Source organism: Syngnathus acus, chromosome 6 (assembly GCF_901709675.1).
Source record: "Syngnathus acus chromosome 6, fSynAcu1.2, whole genome shotgun sequence".
In the NCBI taxonomy this organism is placed as follows: Eukaryota; Metazoa; Chordata; class Actinopteri; order Syngnathiformes; family Syngnathidae; genus Syngnathus; species Syngnathus acus.
Window position 1 is genome coordinate 2,264,087 of NC_051092.1, and position 25,399 is coordinate 2,289,485.

A 25,399-nucleotide genomic window follows, 5' to 3' on the forward strand; every position below is an offset into this window, starting at 1 on the left:
TAATTTTATATATTCATCACGAATTGGGAAAATTGCATCATTAAATTCAACATAATTTGGAGAGAAGTGTATTGACAAAGAATTACCAACAGAGGGTTAAAATACAGAAAACAAAATAAGTCCAAAAAATGCATAATTTTGCAAAGATATTTTAAAAGACAACTTGGAATTTCTTAAGAGTTAATAAGTTCTTAAGAGTAAAGTAAAGTTTAGAACTGTTGTCCCTTGTATTAACTACCCAACTTAAAGAATTAAGAAAAAATAACTCAGCAAAGTGTTTTTGAGCAAACAACTTGCTTTGTTATGCTAAATAAAATTGTTGCAATTATTTAAAATCCTTTTTTTTTTTAAATGCAGTATTTGGGAAAAATCTTATCAATGAATATTAATTCTGGTACCAAATTGCAGTGTTGTGATGATAACTGTTTTTCTGGGGTCAGTGAGCATGCCACAGAAGGAGAAGTCCAAATAAACATCAGTATTAGGTGGCAGAGGGGGTGAGGGCCTTATTGGACTTCTAAAGTGAGCAAGTGTGGCAGCTGCACCATGCTGAGGAGGAAAATGTGAAAAGTTCACTGAGCTTTCTGTGGATTTTGGTACTCCCGGACACCACGCCAGCCGGGGTCATTCCAGAAGACAGCCAAGCTAGTTTACAATAAAGATTATATGGTCGGCAAAATGTCGCGAGTCACCCCATTAACACACTCGCATGTTTAAAAACGTATTCACGATAGCTGAAGAAAACAAAATTTGTTTGAAAACATTTGCATACTATACGTAGACTTGTTTACAACATTGAGCTAAAGGTCAAAAATACCTGATGCCAGCTCTTGGCTAACATTCTTTTTTAAATTCAATTTGTAGAAAAACATCCTGCGGCTCTTGTTAGAGGAACCAATTAGCTGGGACATTTTACCCACGGTTTCTGCGAGCGCCGCGTTATCCCCCTCGACGTGGGTTTGGGTTTCTTGGGCTTCGTCGCGGTGGCACATTCCTCGTCGAGTTCATTTTGCTCAGCGAGAGCGGAAAGAAATGCTAACCTTCCATTTTGGAATCTCGTTTGCTGGCGGTTTTATTTGACTTGACATGTACTGTCTAATTAAATAATGAGGTGAAATATCAGCAATAGCTCACAAAAAGTGGCTTTTTGTGAAGAGTTTTCGGTTTTACGGCAAGTCATCAAATCTCCACTGTGCTTCTCCCCCGGTGAGTGAGCAAAGTCGGCCATTTTGGCTTGAAGCTGTTTTTTGGTCCCTTTTCGAAAGATTCCAAATTTGAGCTAACTTCAAATGTCGTTGTCAGACAATGTTTGACTTATTGATTCTTCTCCAACAAATTTTTCCTTAAGAAGTGCAATAAGAAGGCTAACCTAGCATAAGTGCTTCAACTTAACAAAACACATCAGGATTCAAAAGTGGACTTTGTCCAAGCTTAATAAAGACGAACCGGCAGGTGAGCAAAAGTTCCTGCTTCCGATTTCCTGTCACGATACGAACTGCGTTGTGTGAAAAGTGCTTATTTAGCCTGCAATATTTTAAGTAAGTGCTTGTCTATGTTTGGGCTTAAGGGTAGTGTGTTGAGCTTAGCTCCTTGGCTCGTGTAGCTTAGCTCCGAAAATGTGTCAGTGTTTTACTTTGTGTCTCTTCTTCCCTCCACCCCAGCCACTGCTTCGACACACGGGCTCATCCCGAAATGAAATGCGCTCCTCCTTCCTCCATGCAGCTGTAATGTCTTGTTCTAGCGGACAAAAAAAAAAAAGAAGAGAGCCCGACTGAAAGGCACACAATGTGAGTATTGTCATATCTGTCTACGTGTGTTGCTGCACCGATTGTGTTCATATCCATTGCTTGGCTGACTCATCATATATAGCACCACTAAATAGGCCATTATAAACCTTTTTTTTTTGAGGGGCAAATAGCTGTAAATCCCAGTAATGTTCTTTCGATGCTGGCAGCCATGATGGATTCCACGTGTAGACCATGGGGGGAAGCAGGCGGCAAAGACGGGGGGGCATGGGGGCCCAGGACCCTATAACAGGTACCGATGCATGCTTGACTATGTGCACAGCTGGCACACCGCGTATAGTATATCACTCCATTTAGAAAGTGAGTCGGGGCGACCTGCAAATGACATCCCGAGGAACGTGTAGCGAGTGATCTGATATCTCGGTCGACGGGGGTCTTGCTCTGACACTGAACAAGCCACTCTTAAAGTTTGCATGCTATTGGCTGAATGCGGGGCTGAGGAACGACGACGGAAGCAAAACAAAAGGTGACGTCATATTACAAAAAATTGTACCTTAATGCCATCGCTCAGTCCTAGATCCAACTGCATTAAAGTCAATAGTCAAATGGCATAACGAATATCGAAATTATTGACCACACGTGTTCATAATTCAGTGCAAACAGAGGCAAGTCTGTCTTGACCGTCCCGTTCTGTCCTCGAGAGCTTGACGGTGGCGGCGGTGGCGGGACAAGGCACTCTTCTTCCTCTGGGTCGGCGCATCTCGTGGAAATCATTTCGAAATCATCATCAGAATCCAATTAGGTCGAGTTAAAGGGTTGATGAAGGGGGGACAGGGCAGGACAGGGCTCTCCTTCACTCCGCCTTCCTGAGACGCTTTCATGTGCTCATCTGCCCTCACTGGCATCTTTGTCAGCCCCGTCGGACCCTCACACAAGACCCAGTCATCCTCCACCTTTTCTGTCTTTCTTTTTTTTGGAGGAGAAACACACCATGTCCCCAGACTGACCTCAAGGCCCCTCTTACATGGGCTAATCAACAATTCCAAACTTTTAGGGCCATGCATCTCAGACTAGGAACTCTCAGCGAGTTGTGAGTATCGATGGGTGTGCCTTGGTTCCAGGAACTATTAAATATCAAGAACTAAAAAGTTAAAAACAGAATGCAGCTTTACTTTTGGTATTAAGGGAGGGCAAATTGTGTGGGACATAATTCTGCCTAGCAACCAATGACAGTGAAATCAACGTAGGTATGAAATGACTCACTTGACTCAACTGCAAGTCCTGGAGTGTTTTTGTCAGCTCCACAGGCTTGGTCAGATAAACCGTTACTGGTCCAAAGTCCACTGGGCTGATGTTCCGTACGTGCCGCTACTGGCTACACACATAATCAACATTACTGGCATGAGTGTTGAAGGCATTTTAAGTGTGTGTGTGTGGGGGGGGGGGCTTACTTACTGCAAGTTGTCGCCGTCGTCCAACGCCCACCGCGTCGGTGGAGATGTCCGGTAAGAAATGTTCGCTGAGGATGACAAGCAAGCTTTAAATTTGAAATAGTTTTAGAATGAAATCAGAAAAGATGATTGATATCAGGATATTCTGCGAGTAAAACAAATGTGATAATGATTCTTTAAATGATGAGGCGCAGCATAGGAGAAAAGAATTGTACTCGTAAAATAACAATTGTGCAATTTGTTAGAGTGAACATGCAACTTAGCACCTGCTATTTTCGTTCTTCAAATTCTTGCTCACCTTTTTGAGTGTCTCAAAGCGTTCTGGTTTCGGAGCCATTCCCGAGTCTGGTCCCACCTCACTCGCCCTAAGTCCGCCTCAGACTGGTGAACTGGGCCGCCGAAAAAAAAAAAAAAAAAAAGACTCATAAGAATAAATAATAAAAAAAAATTAAAAAGGGCACCATTGTGCTCAATCTTGGAAAAAAACATGTGTCACTGTAAAAAGTTACTACAGACAGATAAAAGTGAAAAGCTCTTGTGGTCAAAGCTGCTGGTGTGTTTACTTTTAGTTTAAAGAGCTTTGCGTGTTTGTTATCAAAGATTTCCACTTGTTGAAAGACGCGCGACTCTCCCTTTCCCCGACCGACTGTTGTGGTTCTCCAGTCCGACAGCTTTCTGGAACAAGGGAGAACTGAGCTGATTTACGAGGCGTGTTGAAATCCCATAATAAGGCCGTAATTCAGAGTAAACATTTGCGTTGTGCTGACAGTAGGGCGGCCGTAGACGGGTGTGGGCTAATAATGGATTCTGACGGGCCGTCACGGGGACTAATGACGCCTTTATTGCTCACTTTCGCCGCAGCGCAGCGAGGGAAAGGGCTGCAGTTTTCGCGGGTTAATTGCCGAGGACCACTAAAAGTGTCAAATGATGGATGTTCCCCCTCGGGGGGGGGGGGGTGCACGAGCAGGCCCGGAAATGGATGCTCGCGCTTGCCATTCCGGAAAGATGAGGCCGTCGGGAGTTACTTTTCTACAACTATGAATTTGTCTTTTCACAGTTAACGTTGTTGAGGTTGATGTCGTACCAATGTTATGCGCTAAAGCGGCAGCAAACCAGTGCTTAACTGGTTTTATGGTTGGTTATAGAAATCATTGTTAGGGGTTACGGTTGGAGATTAGAGTTAAGGTGTTTGGTTAAGTTTGTGGCTTACGGGTTAGCATGTGTTGGAGCTAACGTTAGCTCATGATAGAATTTGAGTAAGCGGGGGGAAAAAAACATCCAATTAAGCAGTAGCATGGAGACAATTCAGCCCACACCAGCGTCCCCGCCAACCCCCCGGATCTCCAAACCTCCCGAGACACCACTCCAGTACTCCTGCAGGATATCAGGCGGGGGGCCCCCGTAGGATTCACGCCTGTTAAGAGGGGCTCTTAAGCACATTAAGTGAGCTCTTCTCTGCGCCAAAGAGAAGACGGAATATCAGGAGGTCGGGAGGAGGAACAGAGGGTGGCCTGAATGACTCAAGGAATGACATGCCGCCTCCCCCGCCTCACATCTGCCCGGACCCCTCCTTAAGCCAGTTCGATAAACTATAAATGCATTGTCAAGGCTGATTATAATTGTGCTTTGTTTATGATAGCGTAAAGCCTATTTCCACAAAAAGTGCACACAGCTGTTTATTTACATAACGACGGATGTGGAGAGTCGAGGAGACGGTCTCCACATCAGATTTGAAGGAGACCAGGAAGAATTGTTGTATAGCTTCCTGGAACACAAACATGGACGCAGCAGAATTGCCGTCGCCACTGAAAGTAACAGAGAGACGATCGGGTGAGACAATTACATTGCCTTTGGTCCCCGTCAACACAATCATGGACACACGCAACACTGTGGAGGGACCACGTCACCCATTCTGGCACACTTGACAACAGGAATCATCCGAGGAATGTTTTTTTTTCCCTTCACAACAAAACATCTTGAGGCTCGCCCCCCTCCTCCTCCCCCCGCTCGCCCCTTCCATCCTCTTCCCTGTCTCTCCGTGTAAGCCGATACCCGTTTCAAGTGGGTTACTCATGTCCAGCACATCCACACAAAGCCCGGATAAAATAAACACGCCGCGTCAGATATCTTGGAAAGAATCTGTCATGGCTTTTCGGGGCTAATCACCTCCAGAAGGACCCGGACTCTAAACCCCCTGAAACGTTAACCCCTGTTGGGCAGAGCGTGTCGGGCCGAGCCAGGTTTGGCTGCCTCCTCGGGCCTCGGGCACTGGGGGGGGGGGGGGGGGGGGGGCGGGGGGTAGAGATCCGGACGAGGAGGAGGGGGAGGAAGGTGGAGTGCTTTCCACAGGTCACGGCCAGGGGTGCGCCAGGGAAGGTCGGCACGGGTCCGTTAAGGATCACAGCATCGGGAGCCTCTCATTGACACGTCAGTGGCTTAGTGCAGTGAGTCCCAACCCCCGTGCCGGGAAATTATCTAATTTCGCTTAATTGGTTGGACATTTATTATTTCATTACACCAAGTTGTTCATCTATCTATGCCAGCGCTATATAATGAAAAGCAGAACAATAAACTGCTCTACCACTAGATGGCAGAATTGAATATTAACCTGTGGATCCACCTGTTGCCATTCGCACAACAGAATAATAGCTCTGCGGTCAGGCCGAGATTTCACATTGAGATGAAGAAATTGTGAGTAAATTGAGACCGGAGCATCATTATTACAGTTTAACATTTTTGTTTGTGTGCCTTGGCTCAGTATAGCAACTCAAAGCAAATAAATCCGCCACATGACAATTCTTATCTTAAAAAACTCATAAGTGTAAATGAGATTTGAACAAACGAAAGCAAAAAGGTTTCACCATTTAGTGAACCCTCCCATTCACACTCATTCTGCTCCCCCCCCCTCCCCTCCAGCTTCTTCTCCCCCTTCTGAAGTCTGGCTGCCGATGTCACAATGTCAAATCATCTCTCCACCTCAGGGCAGGCCAAGGAGGCCAAAAGAGAAATGTCTCTTCTTGAACTTCCTGAGAGCCTGTTACGCTTATTCTGCAGGATCTCTTGAGTAAAAGACTCAAGTCTTGAGCTACTTTAACACCAAAGACTAGCAAACATGTTGGCCCAACCCAGCTTGAGACACAAAGACCCATCTCTAACCCACAGCCAGGTCTCACCCCTTGTAGCACTTGTGCTACGCCGTGCCAGCCTGTTTGGAACTGTCAGCTGATAGGTTGTAAGTGGTTGGTTTCTCCAGGCCTCCAGATGCCCCGATGGACCTACAGAGGAAAGGCAGAAGGAGGTTAAATCAGGCCTAAAAAAAAAAAAAAAAAAGCAGAGGACCGCAACACCACTTCTGGGAAGTATGAGAGCACTGCTCTGGTTGCCACCACGAGTTATACTCGACAAAGACCTGGCCGGCGTTGGGCGGGTTGACAAGATGACATGCCGATCAAAGGGTTGGACTACTGTTAGAGCGGCGCAGCAGGGCCACGTCACCCCGGACCGCACGAAACCCAGACGACGACGACGACACGAGACTTGTCGTTTTCCGCAAATGAAGCTCAATAAGAAGCGACAGAGTCTGGCTTCTGCTGTGCGTTACGGCTCGTTAGCGCACGCGAGCTGGAAAGGTGCTCTGCTGCCAAAGAGCAGACTAAGGAACAAACAGGGCCAGCAAAGCAAGAAATGGTTCAGATTTTTTTTAGAAAATGCCGTCAGGGGCATTTAGTGTTAAAGGAGACATATTATGCAACTTTTTCCACAAGACAAGTCAAAATACACAGAGGATGGAGAATTACGGCATACTTTATTTTCCTCTCCTTTTATATTGAAATCAGACAGTTCTGTCTTTTCTTGAGCTTACCATGTCCTGCTCATATATTGCACTTGTGAGAGAAATAAGGATATACTTTTTTTTTTTTTTTTTTTTAAATGAAATGGAACAGTTTAAATGTAACACACCTGTGGGTTTTCGTTTGGACTTCATCTTCTGGGCTCTCCTCAGCATCAGCTCAGCTGTGTGCCTGTTGGTAAATCCCCTACAAGTATAAAATGACGACAAAGTCTTAAAAGAACGTTATATGATCTTAAATGTCATATGGAACTGCAAATAATGGAAGATTTTAGTATTTAAAGTTCAAACAAGAGAGGACAGAGAATGGAACCATGTGGGATTCCACTACGTTAATCATCATCATCGTGAAACAACTTACCATTCCTCCAGAATTCTTTCTGAACGCTCAGACAAGTCACTTGCCACAGAGGTTGATGCAGACTTTTTCCTAAAAGTATATGAATTTCTCATTTCCAATTCCAAAGATGATGGTCAGAGGCGATGGGCGTTGATGTCAACTGCTACGTTAGCTTCTGGCATTGCAGCTTGCTAGCTAGCAGTTGCCCATCTTACCTATTGGAGTTGTGTGGTGAAACCATCTTGTCCTCACATTCTTTGACTTCCCAGGCTTGCGTATGCCTCCGTGTGGGCAGAGGTGGTAGAAGCCTCGGGGAATGTTGCGTATAGAAGCCGGGGAGCTAGAATGCAAACAATTCTTACTACAGCCGGCCGCAAAAGCAGCTGGGCCGTTTCAGCCGAACCCAAACGGCTCACATGATGTACAGCACAAGCGAGCCGGCTGGCCAAAGAAAAGATCCAACGGGAGGTAAATGAAGGCAGAGAAAACACAGCTATGTGAAAAATGACATCAGGCCTCAAGAAGAAAAAAAAAAAGCCGGCATGTTTTTCCAGAAGATCAATCAGCGACAGTTGCAAAAGAATCCCCTGAGGGGGCGATAAGAGACATGACAAAGGGACAGCCAATCACGCCGTTGAGAATACTTAGACACAAGAAAAGAATTGTGAGAGTATCGGGCATCAATATTAAGGCCTTTATTGTTCCAAATGCGCAACCTTACCTCATTAAGCAACTGCTGTTTGGATGCTGAGAAACTTCTAGCAGGAGCATCTTCAGATAAAGTCCAGCCGTGGTCCAGAATTGCCTTTTTGATATAGTCAAAAAAAAAAAAAACATTTTTGGACAGAAAAAGTGCAAAGGGCTCCTATTTGTTTTTTATTTATTCCAAATGACAATGGCTTGTGTCCAAGAATGAATCTGAATCAAATCATCACAAAACGATGAATTAAATTTCTCTTTACACTCAAAACGACATTCTCTGTGATAAAATTTTAATCTAGCATAATCAAAATGTTTACCAGGGAGGAGGTAATAAATCCTGTTGACTTTTGACGGATTCAAATAACTATGCACATGCACCCTTGACCCTTAAAGGCCACCGTACTTGTGGTTAAGCTGTATTAATTTGTCAGATGGAAGAATAATTAAGGGATTGAAATAACTAATAGCCAGTGGGATTGGACAGTTTTGTTGAGGGCGTTTTAGTAAAAGTCGTACTCATACACACCTCATCCAGGACAAACTCCTCCACGTCCACCACCTCAAAAGCATCGTCGTCACTTTGCAGGGCCGTGACGGCGGCAAGTGCGGCCGCCAGCCTCCTCCTCAAGGTGAGGCCTCTCCATCGCGCCTGGATGCGGAACACACACAAAACTGTTTTTTTTTTTTTTACTCCCCCAAAACGCTCCATGATTCACAGCGCTAAAATACCGTGCGCTAGGCCATTCCAAAGACAAAACATGTTCACCTAAAATTTTTTTCCTCCCCCTGAACTCTGCGTGACTTCGGGTTGCTCCAAGACAAATGGAGCTCCAGTGTGCCTCTAAATTCAAGCGTCCCCATGGGAATTGGAGTGAGAACAGGGGGGACTCCGACTACTACACTTCTTTGGAATTTGATAAATCACTACGTACCTTCCCAACAAATGAACGCACACATGCTTTGTGAAATGTGCTTATGAAAACCTTTTAATTCATAAATGTAATATTTCTCAAAGCAATGACAATTATTTTAGTCATCCTGAGAAACTACTTGGAAACTTTTAACTTAGAAACAAATCTTTTTCGATTATTTGCACACACATGTACAGACACCCACACACACGATCACGTGTACCTCAAAGGCCTCATTTGACATACGTATGTGTTGAAAAATAGATGTGCAAGAAGTGTTGAATTGCACACGTTTTGCAAGAAAAGCCCTGTGGAGGATTAGCGCAATGAGGCTACACGGCACATATGAGGCCCTTAACATCACAAACTAGTGAAAAACATGTTTACAGGGATTCCCAAACAGAGGTGGTCTACATTGAAAGTGAAATGGTGACAAATATTCATTTAATAATTCATTTTCAATCTTTAAATAATGCCTTGATTGGCTATAAATGGAGGAAGGTGACAAAGAAGGGCTGCACCACCTCAATCAATTGGACAAGCGTGTGGCTAAAACATTTAGACCAATATGATTACCTGGATGATGGTTGCCGCACGGTGCTGGACCATGATGCTCTTTGCCGCCGTGGACTTAAGACTCCCTCCATCTGCAACTTTTCCTTCTCCATCTTCTGACACAAAAGACCTTGTGGTGGCAACGGGCGAACCCTGAGTTTCATCCAAGGCAGACGTTTGCCTGTCGTGGGTATGCTCGAGGGAGCGTCGCTGCTCCTCAGCCAGGTGCAAAGCTTCCGTTAAATGCCCGCAGGAAATTTTGATGGCGTCCAGCGGGTGCGAAGCTTGTTCAGCATGACTGCATGAAGAAACATCAATAAGAACATACAGTCCATCATGATGGATTTATTATATAAACAGTGGAAATGAAATCTTTTTTAACATGGCCGTTACCAAATTTACACCGGGTTGATTTTAAAAAAGGGTGGCAAAAAAAATAGAGGCATCTCACTGGTGATCTATTTTTAGAACAGGTCAGCGAATCTTTGGAATACATTGGTGACCCCTAGTCTCCAGCGTGGTCTCACTTACGTACGAATGACGTCATTTCCATCACGACTAACATCGGCCTCCACACACTTAATCGTGGACCTCCAAGTGAGAGTATGTGTGTGAGTAACTCTTTCATTGGGGGGATTTAGTGGCTACAAAGGCACCTCAATGAAAACTTAATGAATCTATTAGCAGCATGTTCCTGACCCTCCTCCAGCCTGAGGGGTTCTTCTAGGATAACCTGTAGACCACGTCCCGCTCCACAAAGATCTGCCTCTTCCCCTCACAGTGGGACAAAGAGGGAGAAGAGTCTGGAGGTCCAAAGGGATGCGACCCCTGTAACCTTCCTTCTTTTACCTGCTGGTTCACTCCAGGGTCACTCCGAGAATGAGACACTGTTACACTGGAGGTTCACACATAAAATTGGTCTTAAGAGGTGATGGGTGAACTATTCAGAGGAGTACAGTGGAAAGTGGAGTGTTGGGAAAATCTTAGCCCCCAACAGCAGTTTCATCGTTCGAGATGAAATCGGGTTGTCATCGTAACAGGAAAACTGATAAGAGCCCAAAGTCAAAACAACAATATTTAATAACTCACAATTGGTACGGGGGGATGCTCACGATACGGGCACCAAATTTTGAATCGGAACCGTTGGTCTCTATTTTTTAGCCTTTTAGTGAACCTTCCGCCTTCTAGGTTTACACGTCCTCACTGTATTTTTTTAAAGTATCGCTCCAACATATTGGACCACTTTGCAGCAGTCTTGTGTGCACCAACTATTAAAAGTAAAAGTGATATTGTCTGCAGGCGCTCTTTCATCCTACGTCCTGTTGGGAAAAGTTGTGAAACTGTACCCCCGCCAGACCACATGGTTCCTCCACCTTTACAGGACGGGCGTGTGGCCAAAGCGCCCAACCTCGTCTAAGCCTTGCGGTGACACCGGGTCAGGCCAGAGGTTAAATGGCGGCGCTGTTCCCTGCAAGACCACAAACTGGCTCATTGTCCAGTGGCCAGAGGGGAGTCGAGGGCCAACTGTGAGGGGTGAGCGACGCTAGCGGCTCTCCCTCAAGCCACGGCGGTCCTCGGCGTGACCTGCGAGAGTCGCCGACGCCGCGTTTCATCTTTTGTGCGTCGTAATTTGGACGGGTCACCGAGACGGGTGGAAAGCTGACCGGCGTTTTTAAAGCCTTGGTGGTCCGAGAAGCACCGCGGGCCGGCGAGATGGAAGGCCTTGTGAAAATAGATGAACGTTGTCTCAAGGCTCACTACACCCTGTGCATCAGACATAACAAGAAGGTAGCCCGACATTCCTGGCCGGCTCGCGGGTCTCTCAAGACAGGGACTTAAAAGATAAGATGTCTTTTGTACCACATTTTATTTGCCGCTTGCTGCGCTACTCCATTACCTGGTAAGGTCAGCTCGAAAATGATCGCTTTTAGACCTCCTGGCACTAAAAATTACAAAAAACACATGAAATGTTTCTACTCAGCGCCAACAAGGAAGTGAAGATTGGAATCGCAGCTAACTCAATAATTAGGGATGTTAGAATCACTTTTTTCAGGCTGATACCAGAACAAAATTCTTGAGAAGTCACCAGTACCGATACCAAGTACCGATACCACTAGACTTGTATGGATTGAATTTACCCCAAAAAAACGTGACACATCATTTTGAAGAAACACTTTGGCAAGGCTCCTTCAAATTATTTAGCATCTACCTGAGCTGCTCGATGTGCTGCCGCTGTAAATCGCCAATCTGCTCAAGTTGCGTCCGGATCAAGCTGAGAAGACCGTCCGAGGCAGAGTCGATCTGCCTAGCAACAGCCGAGCCCGTCGGGAGGAAGTCTGAATCCGTCCCGTCGATGGTCTTCAGACTGGACACTGCTGCCTGTAGAGTGCATCTGACAGCAAAAGACAACTTGGTCATCTCCTAGAAGCCATTCCAGCAATTTAGAATCATTAATAACCTTCACAATAATCTGCCAGTTTGTCTTTTTTTTTTTATAGTTAGTTTGTCCTCTGGGATAAGTGTATGTTTTACGATCATGGTAATGACACGCACACAAAAAGTAGTCCTGCGCTTGTAAAAAAAAAAAAAGTCTAACAAGTGTTGTTAGTTAAGTATCGGGGCCTCGTGAGGGCAAGCGACCCGCTGAGCGGCAGTCTGAATGGTCGCGGGGGCGCACGAAATGGCGGCCCGAGGCTAAGGATGTCCGAGCGGAGGAATCCCAACTATCTGCCGGAGAAACAGACTTTTCCCGGCCGTGCAAATGTGGGAATATGTGAAGATGGAAAGTCTGCGGGACGCTAGGGAACGTCAATGATAATACAATTTAAGAAAAACACACCCTTGGGCTACAAAGTTTTTTAAAACACGATAAATAACAGAGATGTTCAAGATGGATTCTCAGAGTAACATACGATCAACCGTCGAACGTGAGAGGCAGCTTTTGAGTTTTTGTGGAAATTTAAATCACAAAACAATTACCCAATCAGGAAACACGATATTTAAAACAGCCACTCCAGATCTTTAATTAAAAAAATATTCAAACGTTTTGTGGAAATATATGTTGGAATAGGTTTAATTTCTGCATACTTGGCGGCCCAATTTTATGTCAACCTTCTTCAAATTTTTATTCCTCGCAGTCAACCCAAAAGCACTTTAGATTTTTGACATCGGTTAACGACAGTCTGCCAACATCTCAAAGGAGATCTTAACGTTTTTGGTAAAGGCTGCTTTCTGTTCAACAACATTAAACACAAGGTCTTTTTTTTTTTTCCAAAGAACTTCCTCTGCGGTTGTGATTGACAGCTCGCTGTCGTTTGCCACGGTCTGACCGTGTTTTTGTGAGGAGGATTCTGTTGCGTGCCTGCGGGCATGTTGTCTGGCACTCTTCAAACCTAGCAGCAAATCTAAATAAATAAAACCCTCTCCGACCTCATATGAGATCACTTGAAGTGGGCCAGTCTGTTGGAAAGGGGAAAAACAAACAAAAAAAACCCTCATCCTCATTATTTCTTCTCATTTTCACACTAAGAAATACAAAATGCTTTGCCTACAATGATGCTAACGAATGCTAACGGTAGCGCCCATCAGTTTGCCGTTCTCCGTGAACCACAAAATAGCTAACAAACAGATGACAAATATATATTTTTTCTCTTTCCCAGGAGGTCGGCGCTTTCCTGAGTGATAGCCTGCCTACTTAGCATAGCGTTGTTAAAACAACACATCTAAGACTTTGGCGCACTCCTGCATATCATCCACATCCTCCCTCTTCCCATATTTCACAGCGCAAACGACTTTCCTCCAGAAAACCGACAGTCAAGGTGGAAGCTAAATTTATCGGGATCGGTGTTTTCTTCAGGGGCGATGAGATTCCCAACGCTTGTCGCTGTTTTAACTGGCTCTGGATAAAAGACGAGGCGAGTGGAAATACAGAGTGTAAATTCCACTTTTAGGCACCGCTGGGGGTCACGTTGAGTTCATGGCAAAGGGGGCGACCACAATTTAAAGGGGTCATGTTATGGAAAATCGACTTTTTATTTGCACAGCAAAAATTCACAAATACCGAACGCGGTAACAGCTCGCCTCATCAAAACGCCCTAGCTGCATCCCGGTTGTCATGGTAACAAAAGCTCATTAGCATTTTCATGTGACTGCGTCACAATTAATGTTAAGTGTTCTGTAATTCTTTAATCCTTTGTTGGGTTGGACAGAAGAACGTCAGAGAGGTTTTATCAAGACCCCAGGGAAGTGTTTGAAAGGGAGGCACAAAACGTCTCCTCGGGATCGCAATCCTCGAGAAAAGTCGTACCGCTTGTGTTTGGCTCCTCGAGTTTGCTGTTAGAGACAAAAATCCGTAACGCAATTATCCCTAAGGCAAGCATTAATGGCCTTTTTGGCAAGAAGTTTCAAGCTTACTTGAGCTAGTTTTGAGTCTGCTGCCATGACAGAATGCTTGAATCCAAGTTACGCCCATAGACGAGCATATTTAGCATATAAACTCATCGAAAAATGCAGACTTTCATTTCTGTAAAAACTGTGCTTCAAAAGAGATGATGCAGAAGCAAAATGACATTGGATTCAATTAAATGTATGATGACTGTGGCTAAAATCAGTGTAATTGCGAACAGTGTCAGTCAGTAAAATGTGAACGAGATGAACTTTTCAAAGTTGTAATGATGAATCAAAATCAGCTGAAAAAAGGAAAACGTAATATAAAACGTCTCATTATTTTGGCCATTTGAGTGTGAAACTGTGGAATAGGAATTTGGGGAATTTAAAATAAAAATAATTCCCAAAAAATCCAGAATGAGTTCTGCATTCATTTGGGAATTTTGTTTTGCAAAATATAAATGGGTATTTGGGCAACGTGAGAAATAACAGCTTTGAAAATTCACCCTGATGGATTTTTCACCTTCTCACCTCCAGCTACTCTCCCGTTGGAGAGGATTCCCAGCGAGGTGCACCTCATTCAGGGAGCAGCATCCTTGCAGGCCGCGACAAACATTCTGCACATCTAGGAAACCATTTTTGCTTATTAGGCATATTGGACCGAGAACATTTCCATTTTTTTGGTGCTGAAGCTCAATTACCTGATAGACAGTTGAAACTCAGATCCAAAGTAGCGAGCGATACTGCAACAGACATGTCAGGCAGGTGTGTGAGCCTTGAACACGCAAAGAAATACACTTTAAGAACACGGCACTTTTTGTTGTGTCATATCCCCGGACACTTAATTAGGTACACAATTTAATGAGACAATGCACTGAGAACTGTTTCTAATACTGTGGTGATATTATTTGGCAAAGCGGGTGGGTTACAATAAAAAATGACAGCCGTACTCTTATATAATTGCTCTAATATGAAAAGTATTATTTTGAATGATCGCACTTTGTATATTAAATAGAAAACACCTGTTGGTAGATTTTTGTTGATTGCTGATTTAAAAAAAAAATCAAAATACAAGACAGACTTCCCCTTCCACGAAATCTTCAAGCATCTCGATTGAATTGAATATTTGTATTTTATTTTCCATTCTCCTGATTACCTGTTGCGCGCCAGCGTGAGCGTGTGCAAGTGGGGCAGCCACGAGGCGGCGAGTAGGCAGCGCAGGGAGCCCAGGCTGTTGTCGTCCATGTGAAGCTCCCCGAGGAGGACTTGGTCCAGCAGAGCGGGCGGCTGGAGTGGAGGAACACAGCCCGGTTGTCACTTAGCAATGGGAGGTGGGGGTGGGTTACAACAACGTTAGCGGGCTGCCGTTAAGTGGGGTCCATCCGTCAATGTCAGACGGTCCAGCCGGGCAGAAAAGTAGCGTTTCATTAAGTAATTAGGCCGCTAATATGTTCTTGTATTTGTCTTGTTAATTGCTTGGAATGACGCCATTGCCCAATTATTGCTTTATCATTTTTAGATATGCTCTTTCATTTTTTTCCAATTGCTTGATTAATGTGAATCATCAACAATGACCAGACTATTTCTCTATCCAAAGTCTCATTAAATAAACAAAAATATTGACATAATGTTTATTTTAATTAAATATTTGATTTATTTTATTTCAAATTAAAATCAACAAAATAAATTTTGATTTGTTTTTAAATATTCGGCACTTTTCTACAGAAAAAAAATGGTTCCTGTAGCTTGGTGACTTTTATTTGGTTTTGTCATGATAGCAAACAGATTTACTTGAGTGATTTTTATTTTATTTTTAAAAAATGTAATAATTTTTTTGTGGCTTACAGTCTGTTCGAATTTTGGTAAGAATGCCCCCCTAAAAATATGTCTATTTTACATGAATGATTTTTAAAATTCTATTTTATTTAACCACTTTATTTTTTTAATTGCAATATTTATCTATTTTAATTGCAATCAAAGAAAAAAGTGGAAATGCAAATGATAGCTCAAGACGAATAAAGGTCAATAGTACCTCAGTGAGGCTGTTGTCGGTCAGGTCCAACGTACGGAGCAGAACGTTGCTCTCCAAAGACTCCACGCCAACCAGGTGGTTGTGGGAGCAGTCAAGGTGCAACAGGGTGCAGACGTCCTTCAGCCCTTTAGTACTCACAAGCTGGTTGTGGTCCAAAGACAAACGTTGGAGTCTCCTCAAGGAGCCGAGACCAGCTAGAAGATAGGAAACAAATCAAGTTACACTCAATTCTAATTTTGGTTGCACAAATGCTAAAAAGTGTGGAATTTTCCTGCATGCGTTGAAAAAATAAAATGCAGCTACTGACAGACACAAGTTTAGTACTTTAAGGACTTCTTGAGAGTCCGACATGATCAATTAATCAAGAAGTCAAGGAGTCTCAAGTTCGGTCATTTTGCAACGGCGAGCAAAATGGAGGCATAATTATTGTAACACTGCCCTCTTGTGGAGAATCATGGAGAGTGCAGTAGTAGGAAGGCAAAGGTCGAATCTTATAAATGTGTAAATGTGCTTATCTGAATTAGGTAGCGATGGACCCAAAAACGTTTTGTCATTCCGAATTTGTAATCACAAAAAAGTGTTTACCAATGCGTGTAATAGAGTTGTGCGAAAGTTCTAGAACGTCCAAGTTCTCTGCTCCGCTAAGGCCGTGAATGGATGTCAGCTTGTTGTGGCCCATCTTGAGAACTCTCAGGCCAGTCATATTCTCACAATCCACCATTGAGATGTCATTTTCCTACCATGAAGAAAAAAAAAAGATCTAAAAATAACATTTTTGCTTTGACAAAATGGACGTCGTTCAAGATGGTGTTCACCTGCACGTCGACGTAGCACAGCTCCGCTAATTGGTTGATTCCTTCCAAAACTTTGAGCCCGCATCTTCTCAGCGTGAGAAACTGGAGTCGCGCGCACTGAGACAGAGTGGACAAATTACAGCCTGGCAAGTCCTCCAGAACCAAGATGGTCACCTGGAAGAAACAAAATGGTGTCATCAATTGAGTAATTTCCCAAGCACAAATTCAAGTGCTGGTTTTGATGGGAATAGGACTTGAGTGGGATACCTCCTGCAGGGAATCCCTGCTTGCAGCCTGCAGCAGCGTGTCAGGACAAAGCGGAGGAAGGTCATTGTCCCGAGCGGAGCGCCTGGATTCTCTCCTGGACCCGACAGAACTTCTTCGCCTGCTTCTGTTCTGTACTTCCGACCAGGAGACGCGTACTTTCATCCAAGAAAGCCTTCTTTGATCCATTAGTTGGGAGAGCCAGGTTTGGCTTGAGGAGTTCTGGTGAAGGTTCTCGAGGAAATCTGGACGGGTGTTCTCCAGAATGTTCCCATGGTTGTTTTCATTGATGTTCTGATGGATGTTCTCCGGAATGTTCTCTTGGATGTTATCTTTGCTGTTCTGATGGTTCTCATGGATGTTCTCATGGATGCTCTCCTGAATGTTCTCATGGAAGTTTGGTTGGATGTTTTCCTGAACGTTCTCTTTGATGTTCTCCTGAATGTTGTCATGGATGCTCTGCTGGGTGTTTTCCTGAATAATCTCATAGATGTTCTGCTGGATGTCTGGACGGATGTTGTCCGTAATGTTTGCATGGTTGTTCTCATTGATGATCGGCTGGATGTTCTCCTGAATGTTTTCTTTGATGTTCTCGTGGGTGTTCTCATGGATGTTTGGATGGATGTTTCCCTGAATGTTCTTGTTGGTGTTCTCCTGAATGTTCTCATGGAGGCTCTGAAAATCCTCATTGATGTTCAGATGAATTTTCTCCTGCATGTTCTCATGGATGTTCTGAATGTTTTTGCACATATTCTGAGGTATGTTTTCACTGATGTTCTGGCGGATGTTCTCATGCTGGTTCTGAAGGATATTCTGAGTGATGTCCTTTTGATGCATGTTGTCATGAATGTTATCATGGATGGCGTCACAGATGTTCTGTTGGGTGTTCTTGGGGATGTTTTGATGGATGCTCACATGAATGTTCTCCTGAATGTTCCTGTCCATTTCAATGCTGGAGAGTCTAATCGCAAGCCTTTCATCTTGGTTTGGTTTTTCTTTCTCTTCATTCTCCTCTGTCCTTTTCTCTCCTTGCTCTGGATGTTGCTCCACTCGCTTTGTCATCCTTTCCACGTCATCCATCTTTCTCCTCATTTCCCCATCGCCCTTTTTCTTTCCCCTTGCTTCTTCTTCCATTTGTTTGGTCTCCTTTTCTTCTTCTTTTTCCTTCTTTACAGCTTCTTTTGTCCTCTTGTTCTCTTCCTTAGTTTTTTGGCTGGTTTCTTCCATGTGCTCACTCTTCTTTATTTCATTCTCAATTTCCCTCGGTTTTGTCTCTCCCCTTGTACTCTCCTCTTGGTCCACCACTCTCCTCCTCTTTTCCACCTCCTCCAGTTGTTTGCGAACTTCCTTTTTGCTCCTCCCTTCCTCCTCCTCTTTTGTCGTCAACTCTTCTTCGATTTGCATCACTTCTGCCTCCAGTTTTCTCTTTTCCTCTTCCTCCCGGTTTGTTTTCTCCTCTTCCTCCTCCTTCCTCGTTCTTTCCACTTCCACTATCTTCTTTCTCCAGACTTCCTTCGCTTTTGCCTTCCTCTCTGCCTGCTTTCTCTTGTCCTCCTCCTTCCTCTTCAGTTGCTCTACTTCCATGAGGTTCCCATTTTTCTGCCTTTTGTCTTCCTCCTTGTTCACCCTCAGTTCTTCTTGCACTCGTTTGTCTTCCTGCCTCCTCCTCTCTTCCTCCCTTTTGGCCTTTCTTTCCTCTTTTTCCATCTTGCTTCCAGTTATTTCCGCTTCCTCTTTCAGTTGACTTTCTGTTGCTATCCTTCCCTTTTCTTTCATTCTCTCTTCTTCCTCTGTTTGCTTCCTCACTGCCTCTTTCCTCTTCTCATCCTCTCGCTGCTGCTCTTTCAGATTCTCTTCTATCCTTTTCTGCCTCTCTTTATCTTTCCTTATCTTTTCCTCTTCCTCCTGTCGCTGCACCAGGCTCCTCTGCTCCTCTTTGCTCTTTTTCAACTCCTCCTCCACTTGTTGTTTCATGTCATTGAGTCGCTCCTGTTGGATCAAGACATCGTAAATAATTCTTCACTTTTTAGATTTCCTCAACATGACCGACCTGTTGGAGCCGCAACTCCCGCTCAAGCTTTTCCTGAGCCTTTAACTCCATCATATCAGCCTCCTTCCGACGCAGCTGCAAAAGAGAAAAACAAGATGTTGTTCCTGGATTTAGCTAAAAACATTTCTTCAACTCACCTTTCCCATCTCCATTATCCTCTGTAGCTCCTCCTCAAAGTCTCGTTCCTCTCGTTTCCTACGCTCCATGTCCAGATGGAGCTCACTTCCACCCACATCTACAAAAAGACGTCAAGCGTATAAGACACCACGCTTGTGTTGTGGCGCCGTCTTGTGGGCATTTACAGTCCTGCAGCAATGTACCTTGGCTGTCGTTGGGCACAGTTGAAAACTCTTGTTCGTCCGCATCACTGCCAGAGGTGGCGCTGTTGTCTTCATTTTGGTCATCAAAAGTGTCTGCCTGCATCAGAGCAGTCATAAACAAATGAATAAATATTGTATAAACTCCAATTTAGTCAGTATGTTTCTTTTTCCTGGAAGAGGTGGCCTTTAACACAATAAACAAAAACTTATCAGTTTGTTTACTTGTCAATTTAAGAGTATCATGAAAGACAGTTACCGTCTCATTTATTGTCTCCGTGTCCTTATCGACCAAAGCGACATTTGCTTCCGTCACTCGTTCGGTGCTTCGTAATGCAGTGAGGTCTGAGAACAAAAATCAGTTGCAGTTTCTTTGGCAATGTACACGTGTTAGTTCTGTACAGAAAACTAAAAGGTATTCATACATTCAAGGTCCTCCAGGACGAGCTTCTCACAAGCTGCCGCTCGGCTTCTGGAGAACTCAAAGTAGCTGAGCAGTGATGCCGGGATTTCATCGGAGGTCTGAAGTCCCAAAATGGATGTTAAGATGTCAATCAAAACAAAGCAGTTATTTTAGATCATTAAACACATCAATAAAAGCTGAACAACAGGTGGTAGGCCAAAAACTAGGTACTTGAGAAACCTAATAATAAGTTTGATCAAAGTATTTTCCCCTTTTCTGTTCTTCAATCCCTCCCTCACTGCTTCCCTACATGTTACTTCCAATTTCCCTCCCTTCCATTCTTCTTCCCTTAATTTGAAACCATCCCATGTTGAATTCCTTCCTTCCATCCTTTCTTCTTTACTTTCCATCATACATTGTCTAGCTTCCTTCTTTCCTTACTTTCATACATTCTTATTCCCGGAACTAAATTTTACTGTAGACAATACCTACTTTTAGCCCACCTGGGGTTTGCCATTATGCTAGCACTTGTGTGAACCAGTTGTTTTCAAAACTGGATTTTAAAGTGAACAAAAACTTTCTTCAAAATACAGTAGTGTACTTAGATAACCACCAACCTCCTCCTCATACTCTTCATCGCCGTCTTCCCCTTCCGTTTCTGAAGATGTGAGGAGCACCTCCGACATGTTGTGACGTTGATTGTCTAGTTCTTCTCACCTGACTAGTACTCGTTTAGGTGCCCGAGTTATATTAAAAGTTGTGCCACAGTTGGCAAAAATACACTTAATTGTCACATTTGCCGTCTCGTCACGTAAAATGGCATTTGGCGCGCAATTGTACCTTGGTTGACAAACGTTTACTTCCACTTCTACGAGTTATCGTTACCATAGAAACAGTGTCCGCTACGGAAGATTATAAAGGACAAAATACGCGAAAAGCAATTGGATTTTCCGTTGGACAGCTGAAGAAATTATTTGAAATTTCATTTTATAAGAATCGTTTATTGTCTATAATTGATTTAAACAATTTGCTATAGTTTACTGACAATTTAATTATTTAGTACTATAGAAACAGAAGAATTGTGTCCTGCTATAATGCTGAATGGTAGGCTTGTGTGATCATTGTGGTGGGTCGAACGCGGGTCAGCGACTGTAGGTGAGAAGAAAAAGATGACCACAACAACAACAAAACAAAAACGGTACTCTGAACAATGCAGACTTATTCCCCAGTTCCCCTCTCCCACGGCGAAGGCTCTGTACTCGTGCTGATTTTGACTTTGAGGAGAATCCAGCGGGCCTACGCCGCTTTTCCCGTCCGGTCAGCATTCCCCCCGAGGCCCTCCACAAGGAACCGAGTCTCCTTCCTCGGCCTTTCACAGGGGATGAGAACGGTGCGTATTCATGGGAATAAAAACAAAAGCCACAGCGTTAAACATTGTTCAGAATAATACGCACCCTAAAAAGGGCATGTTGATGCTGGAAAAAAGCCTGTACCCATGTATAATACGCACCCAAATTTTGACTCCTACTTAAGTCCGTAAACGTAAAATTATTTCAGAAAAAAGATCATCTTTGGGAACAACCGGATGTTATTCTGCCGGTCAGTATCACTGCGCATGCGCTAGCAAACTCAATAGCGAAGAAATGTTTCGGATTTGTGTAGGGTACATTGTGACAGCAAACGAGCAGGTGATCGAGCAAGCGTCTGATACGAGAGCATTGTGTTCGTATGGAGCGTGTTTGAAGTGAACAGCAGAGAAGAAAGCGCATCTGTAATGGCGGCCTCCGTATGATATCCGGATAAAAAATAAAAAAAATAAAAAAATAAAAAATAAAAAATTAAAAAATAAAATTGTACCCATGTATAATGCACACCCCAGATTTTAGGACAATAAATTAGTTAAATTTTGCGCATTATACATGGAAAAAAACGGTAGTCTGTATTTAATGTACAACATAAAAAATACTTAACTTTTCTGTCAATCACTGAACTTATATTAAGTACAAATTCTAAGAACCACTTAAGATCAATACATAGTTGTCTGAGCAATAATTGCAATCATTAAATGAAATGATTATTATGACAATAAAGTGGTCTTGGGCTGGGCTAGAAGTTCGCTTCAGGTGGACTCCATGCAACACAGATGTGAGGGATTTTGAGCTTTACTGACTTCTTTGAAAACCCCACAGCCAGCCATTAGCCCATTACTGTGTACACGAGTGTATTGTAAACGTCCCCTCGGGTCACAACACAACTTCAGTGGCGATCATGGCTTATGTTTGCTTAGCTCCGAGGCGCTAGTTGAATTGGTAAAAACGCCTCCATCAGCAAACCTTGTCTACTCCGATTAGTTCTCGCGGGGCAAGGTGTACGTAGCTTTTGTCCGAGTGCAGGCGCCGCAGTCAGCGGCCAGACAACGGCGAGCCGCACGTTTGCACAGCAGACGACACTCGTCAATGGTGTTGTTTGAATAGCCTGTTTTTACTGCCCAAAACTTTTCTGTAGCCGTTAACCAAGCTCTGAGGTCAAACTTTGCCGAGGCCATTTGTGCCAATGATGTGTAGGACTGTTCATACATTTACATATTCCAGTTTAGCATTAGCATTTGACGACTCTCAACAGAGTCTGTAGTAAACATATCCCGACCTTGAACTCCACCCGAGGAATACATCGTGGATGAATCTTTCCGAATTGAGCCAGATTAAACACAGTGCGATACTTTGCGGCGAAACGCTGAAGCGGGCTAATCCGCTACTAGCCCGTCGCCACATTGCATTCTTTACTTCTGTAAGGTCATGAGCAGCCCTATTTGGCCCCAACTGCTACCCCGACCCTGCCAGAGAGTATTTCCAACATAAGTGTGACCTAAGTACATTCAATCGGATCCCGTGATTAGGCAAAATTCCTCCAAAGTGTATCAAGTTTACAAAGTCCAGCATTTCTTCTCCCGATTAGCCTTAGCCTCATTTCTTGTATGAACTTGAGGATTCTGTGTAGGAGCTCTTTGTGGTCATATGCTTCTTAAATGATTTCTCTACTGGGTTGCTAGTGACATCGCTGGCGTATCTTGTAGCATGTAGCTCCTAACTTACATACATGCATTTAGTCTGACAGAAGTCACTGAATGAATCTTAAATTCAGCACATCAAGGAGTGACTCACTCAATTTGATTATTTGGGGATTTAAAAAAATAAAAAAGATCTAGGACAAAAGTGATGGTAAATGAGCGACAATAACCATTGAACAGGAAATTGAAACTTCGAAATGTAGACATCTTGCTTTCTAGTTCACAGAAAGAGGACATCCGTTCATCGACCGACCTAACCCTGAAACCTCGAAAGGGGACATGAAAATGTTCAGATAAATTCACTCTCATTATTTGCCATGGGGGGGTCAAATATTTAAATTAGAATAACGGAGTAAAATGGAGCACTTATGTGGGATATAGTGATGAAGTCTACAGGCCCCATGACTAGTTGGTCTTGTGTTAGAAAACACATTGTGTGTGTGGTTTCAAGGACAGTTTCAACAAACTCAAGTATCCTAGAAGGGTCAAACAAAAAGACACAACATGCAGATAGAAATAGTGTTTTCTTTACCTTTATCACAGTAGCGTTGTGCTTGCAGGCTTCCAAGAAGACATGAAAAGTCCTTGTTCCTCACAAGGTGAACGCCTCATGGTCCCACGATTCCAAAGTTTACTGTACCACAATGATATTCTAAATAATCAACAATCATCAAAGTTTGGGACCGTAGGGGCAGGATGTTGCTTTTTTTGATTGAATAGAAAAGCCTTGTGAGTAAACACGTGTGATGTTTCAGACACTTTGTAGGCGCTCACCGATGCCTCGTGAGGATCAAAGTGATATTACAGGATGTCGACCAGATGTACTGTACTGACTTAAGATGTTTTGCAGTTCTAAAATTGTGGCCATGTAAAGCGAAAAGAGGATGTGGTTGTCATTTTTTTGTAGCCCTTCAATGTATGCAAACGTGCTGGAGGGAAGTGGGGGGGTCACCATGTTGTTGACAATTGATAATGACTATTTTAAGGGTTGTAAATCCCTTTGTAAAGATGATTTACCGTGACCGACCGACTCATTAGAATAGATAGAATAGAATAGAATAGATCTTTATTGTCATTGTCACATGTACAACGAAATTTAAAAATTCGAAATTCATTCATTGATTCATTGCTTCCATGGCAGGTGATCTCCATTGGCTGAGATGTAGCGTGTCTGTGACGCGCAGTGTAAAACAACACGCCTCAACTTTCCATGGGCTTCGTGTTACGAAAGTCACAAGCACGCCATCAACTATTCAACATGGGCGCCCCCGCGAGATGACACCTGTGACTCACTTTTGTGTATTTTGTGGTCACGGTTGAATCAAAACAGGGGTTTCTTGACGCACTGTACCAGCAAATGTTAGCTGCCAAACAACAATAACTGAACGGCGTATCGTCGAACTAATAATGCTAATAAGGAATCACGTGGACATTCAGGCCAAAGGACAAACTTGGCCTAAATAGTTGGTTAGTTGGTTGGTTACTGTCTTGCTAGTTAGTTTAGTCAGATTATGTTTGTAATTTGGATTTTCTAGATAGCATGGTTTTTGATGAGTTCCGTCAGGGGTTATGTGATGTTAGCTTGTCTCATTGCTGAGTCAGTCGGTGAGTCAGGTGTGATACTTCACATCCTTGCAAAACAACACAACACGCCAAAGCAAATTATTAAGAGGAGACAGAAAGGAAAAAAAGAAAGTGTATTGTAAGCGATGGCTAATAGTTGAGTGACAAGTCATTCAGGTTTTTTTTCTTACATCTGAGATCTTACTTTCATATTTGAAGGTGAAAGTCTGTTTACCTTGGGACAAGTGTGGTCCTGCCAGAGGTCCACAAAATATTCATGTCATCTAAACGCCACCAGTGCTTGAGCTTCTGAGCTTGAGCATGATACTTAATATTTAGGGTGAAAAATCTAGTATTTATGCCTTGAAGGAAGAATGGTCCATTCCTATTTTCCACCAAGCTAATCATAAGACAAACTGTACTGAGAATGTGTGGAGTCTAAAAAGATCAATTTGCCTGGAGGAAGAGCAGCATGAAAACCGTCCTTCATTCGCAACAAATCATGAATGTAGTACTTTCATTTTGTTATGTGTGGAAAGAAGGCAATGTTGACATTTTCAAAACCAGTCATATAAACCAAACTAACTAACTGTGATCAATTCATCTTATTTTATAAACCACTTTCACGACTGCAGCTGTATCAACAAAGCGCTTTATAGAAGACATAACATAAAACATGAACAATAATCAATTAAGGAAATCTTTTTGACGCCTGTTTCAATCTAATCTTGGCCAAATAATCAGAATTTTCTATTATCAAAAGTAACTATTCTCATTTATGCAGTCCACCATTATTAATTCATTAACTTTGTTTCTTCATTTGAGAAACAAAATGGACAAATGAGTAGTTTCACTTTGAGGCTTCCTCTCTCGTAAAATGAATGTCAAATAACCACTTTGATCACCTTTTAAATGTGGAAAAAGAGTGTAAAAAACAGTATCTTCAAAGAGTACGTATATTTCCTGTGC

The 25,399-nt window shown here is 43.3% G+C and overlaps 1 protein-coding gene across 2 annotated transcripts; it reads right to left on the bottom strand.

Moving 5' to 3' along the window:
- Positions 1 to 1,056: 1,056 nt before the first annotated feature.
- On the bottom strand, positions 1,057 to 23,893 carry lrriq1 (leucine-rich repeats and IQ motif containing 1). 2 transcript variants are annotated; one of them, XM_037254849.1, is made up of 27 exons: positions 23,400 to 23,893; positions 20,864 to 21,169; positions 20,418 to 20,521; positions 19,823 to 19,919; positions 19,657 to 19,742; positions 19,401 to 19,497; positions 19,218 to 19,315; positions 19,081 to 19,155; positions 17,034 to 19,019; positions 16,788 to 16,940; positions 16,558 to 16,708; positions 15,973 to 16,166; positions 15,097 to 15,227; positions 14,642 to 14,715; positions 14,472 to 14,565; positions 11,764 to 11,946; positions 9,576 to 9,852; positions 8,615 to 8,737; positions 8,108 to 8,191; positions 7,602 to 7,726; positions 7,408 to 7,476; positions 7,157 to 7,233; positions 6,370 to 6,471; positions 3,495 to 3,585; positions 3,201 to 3,264; positions 3,009 to 3,120; positions 1,057 to 1,737 (listed from the first exon to the last, which is right to left on the bottom strand). In XM_037254849.1, exons 3-27 carry the CDS (start codon positions 20,484 to 20,486, stop codon positions 1,622 to 1,624), a joined length of 4,728 nt encoding a protein of 1,575 aa, XP_037110744.1. In that variant the 5' UTR covers positions 20,487 to 20,521; positions 20,864 to 21,169; positions 23,400 to 23,893; the 3' UTR covers positions 1,057 to 1,621. The 2 variants fall into 2 exon arrangements, with proteins under 2 accessions (XP_037110744.1, XP_037110743.1); XM_037254848.1 differs by having other exon boundaries at positions 20,418 to 21,169.
- Between the last annotated feature and the right edge of the window lie 1,506 nt (positions 23,894 to 25,399).

Coding starts and splice junctions, on each gene's coding strand:
- lrriq1 (XM_037254849.1), bottom strand. CDS start 20,486: ATGTCGGAGGTGCTCCTCACATCTTCAGAAACGGAAGGGGAAGACGGC. Junction 15,228..15,972: donor CCGACAACAGCCTCACTGAG/GTACTATTGACC, acceptor CCTCCACTCCAG/CCGCCCGCTCTGCTGGACCA. Junction 7,477..7,601: donor TCACCACACAACTCCAATAG/GTAAGATGGGCA, acceptor ATATACTTTTAG/GAAAAAGTCTGCATCAACCT.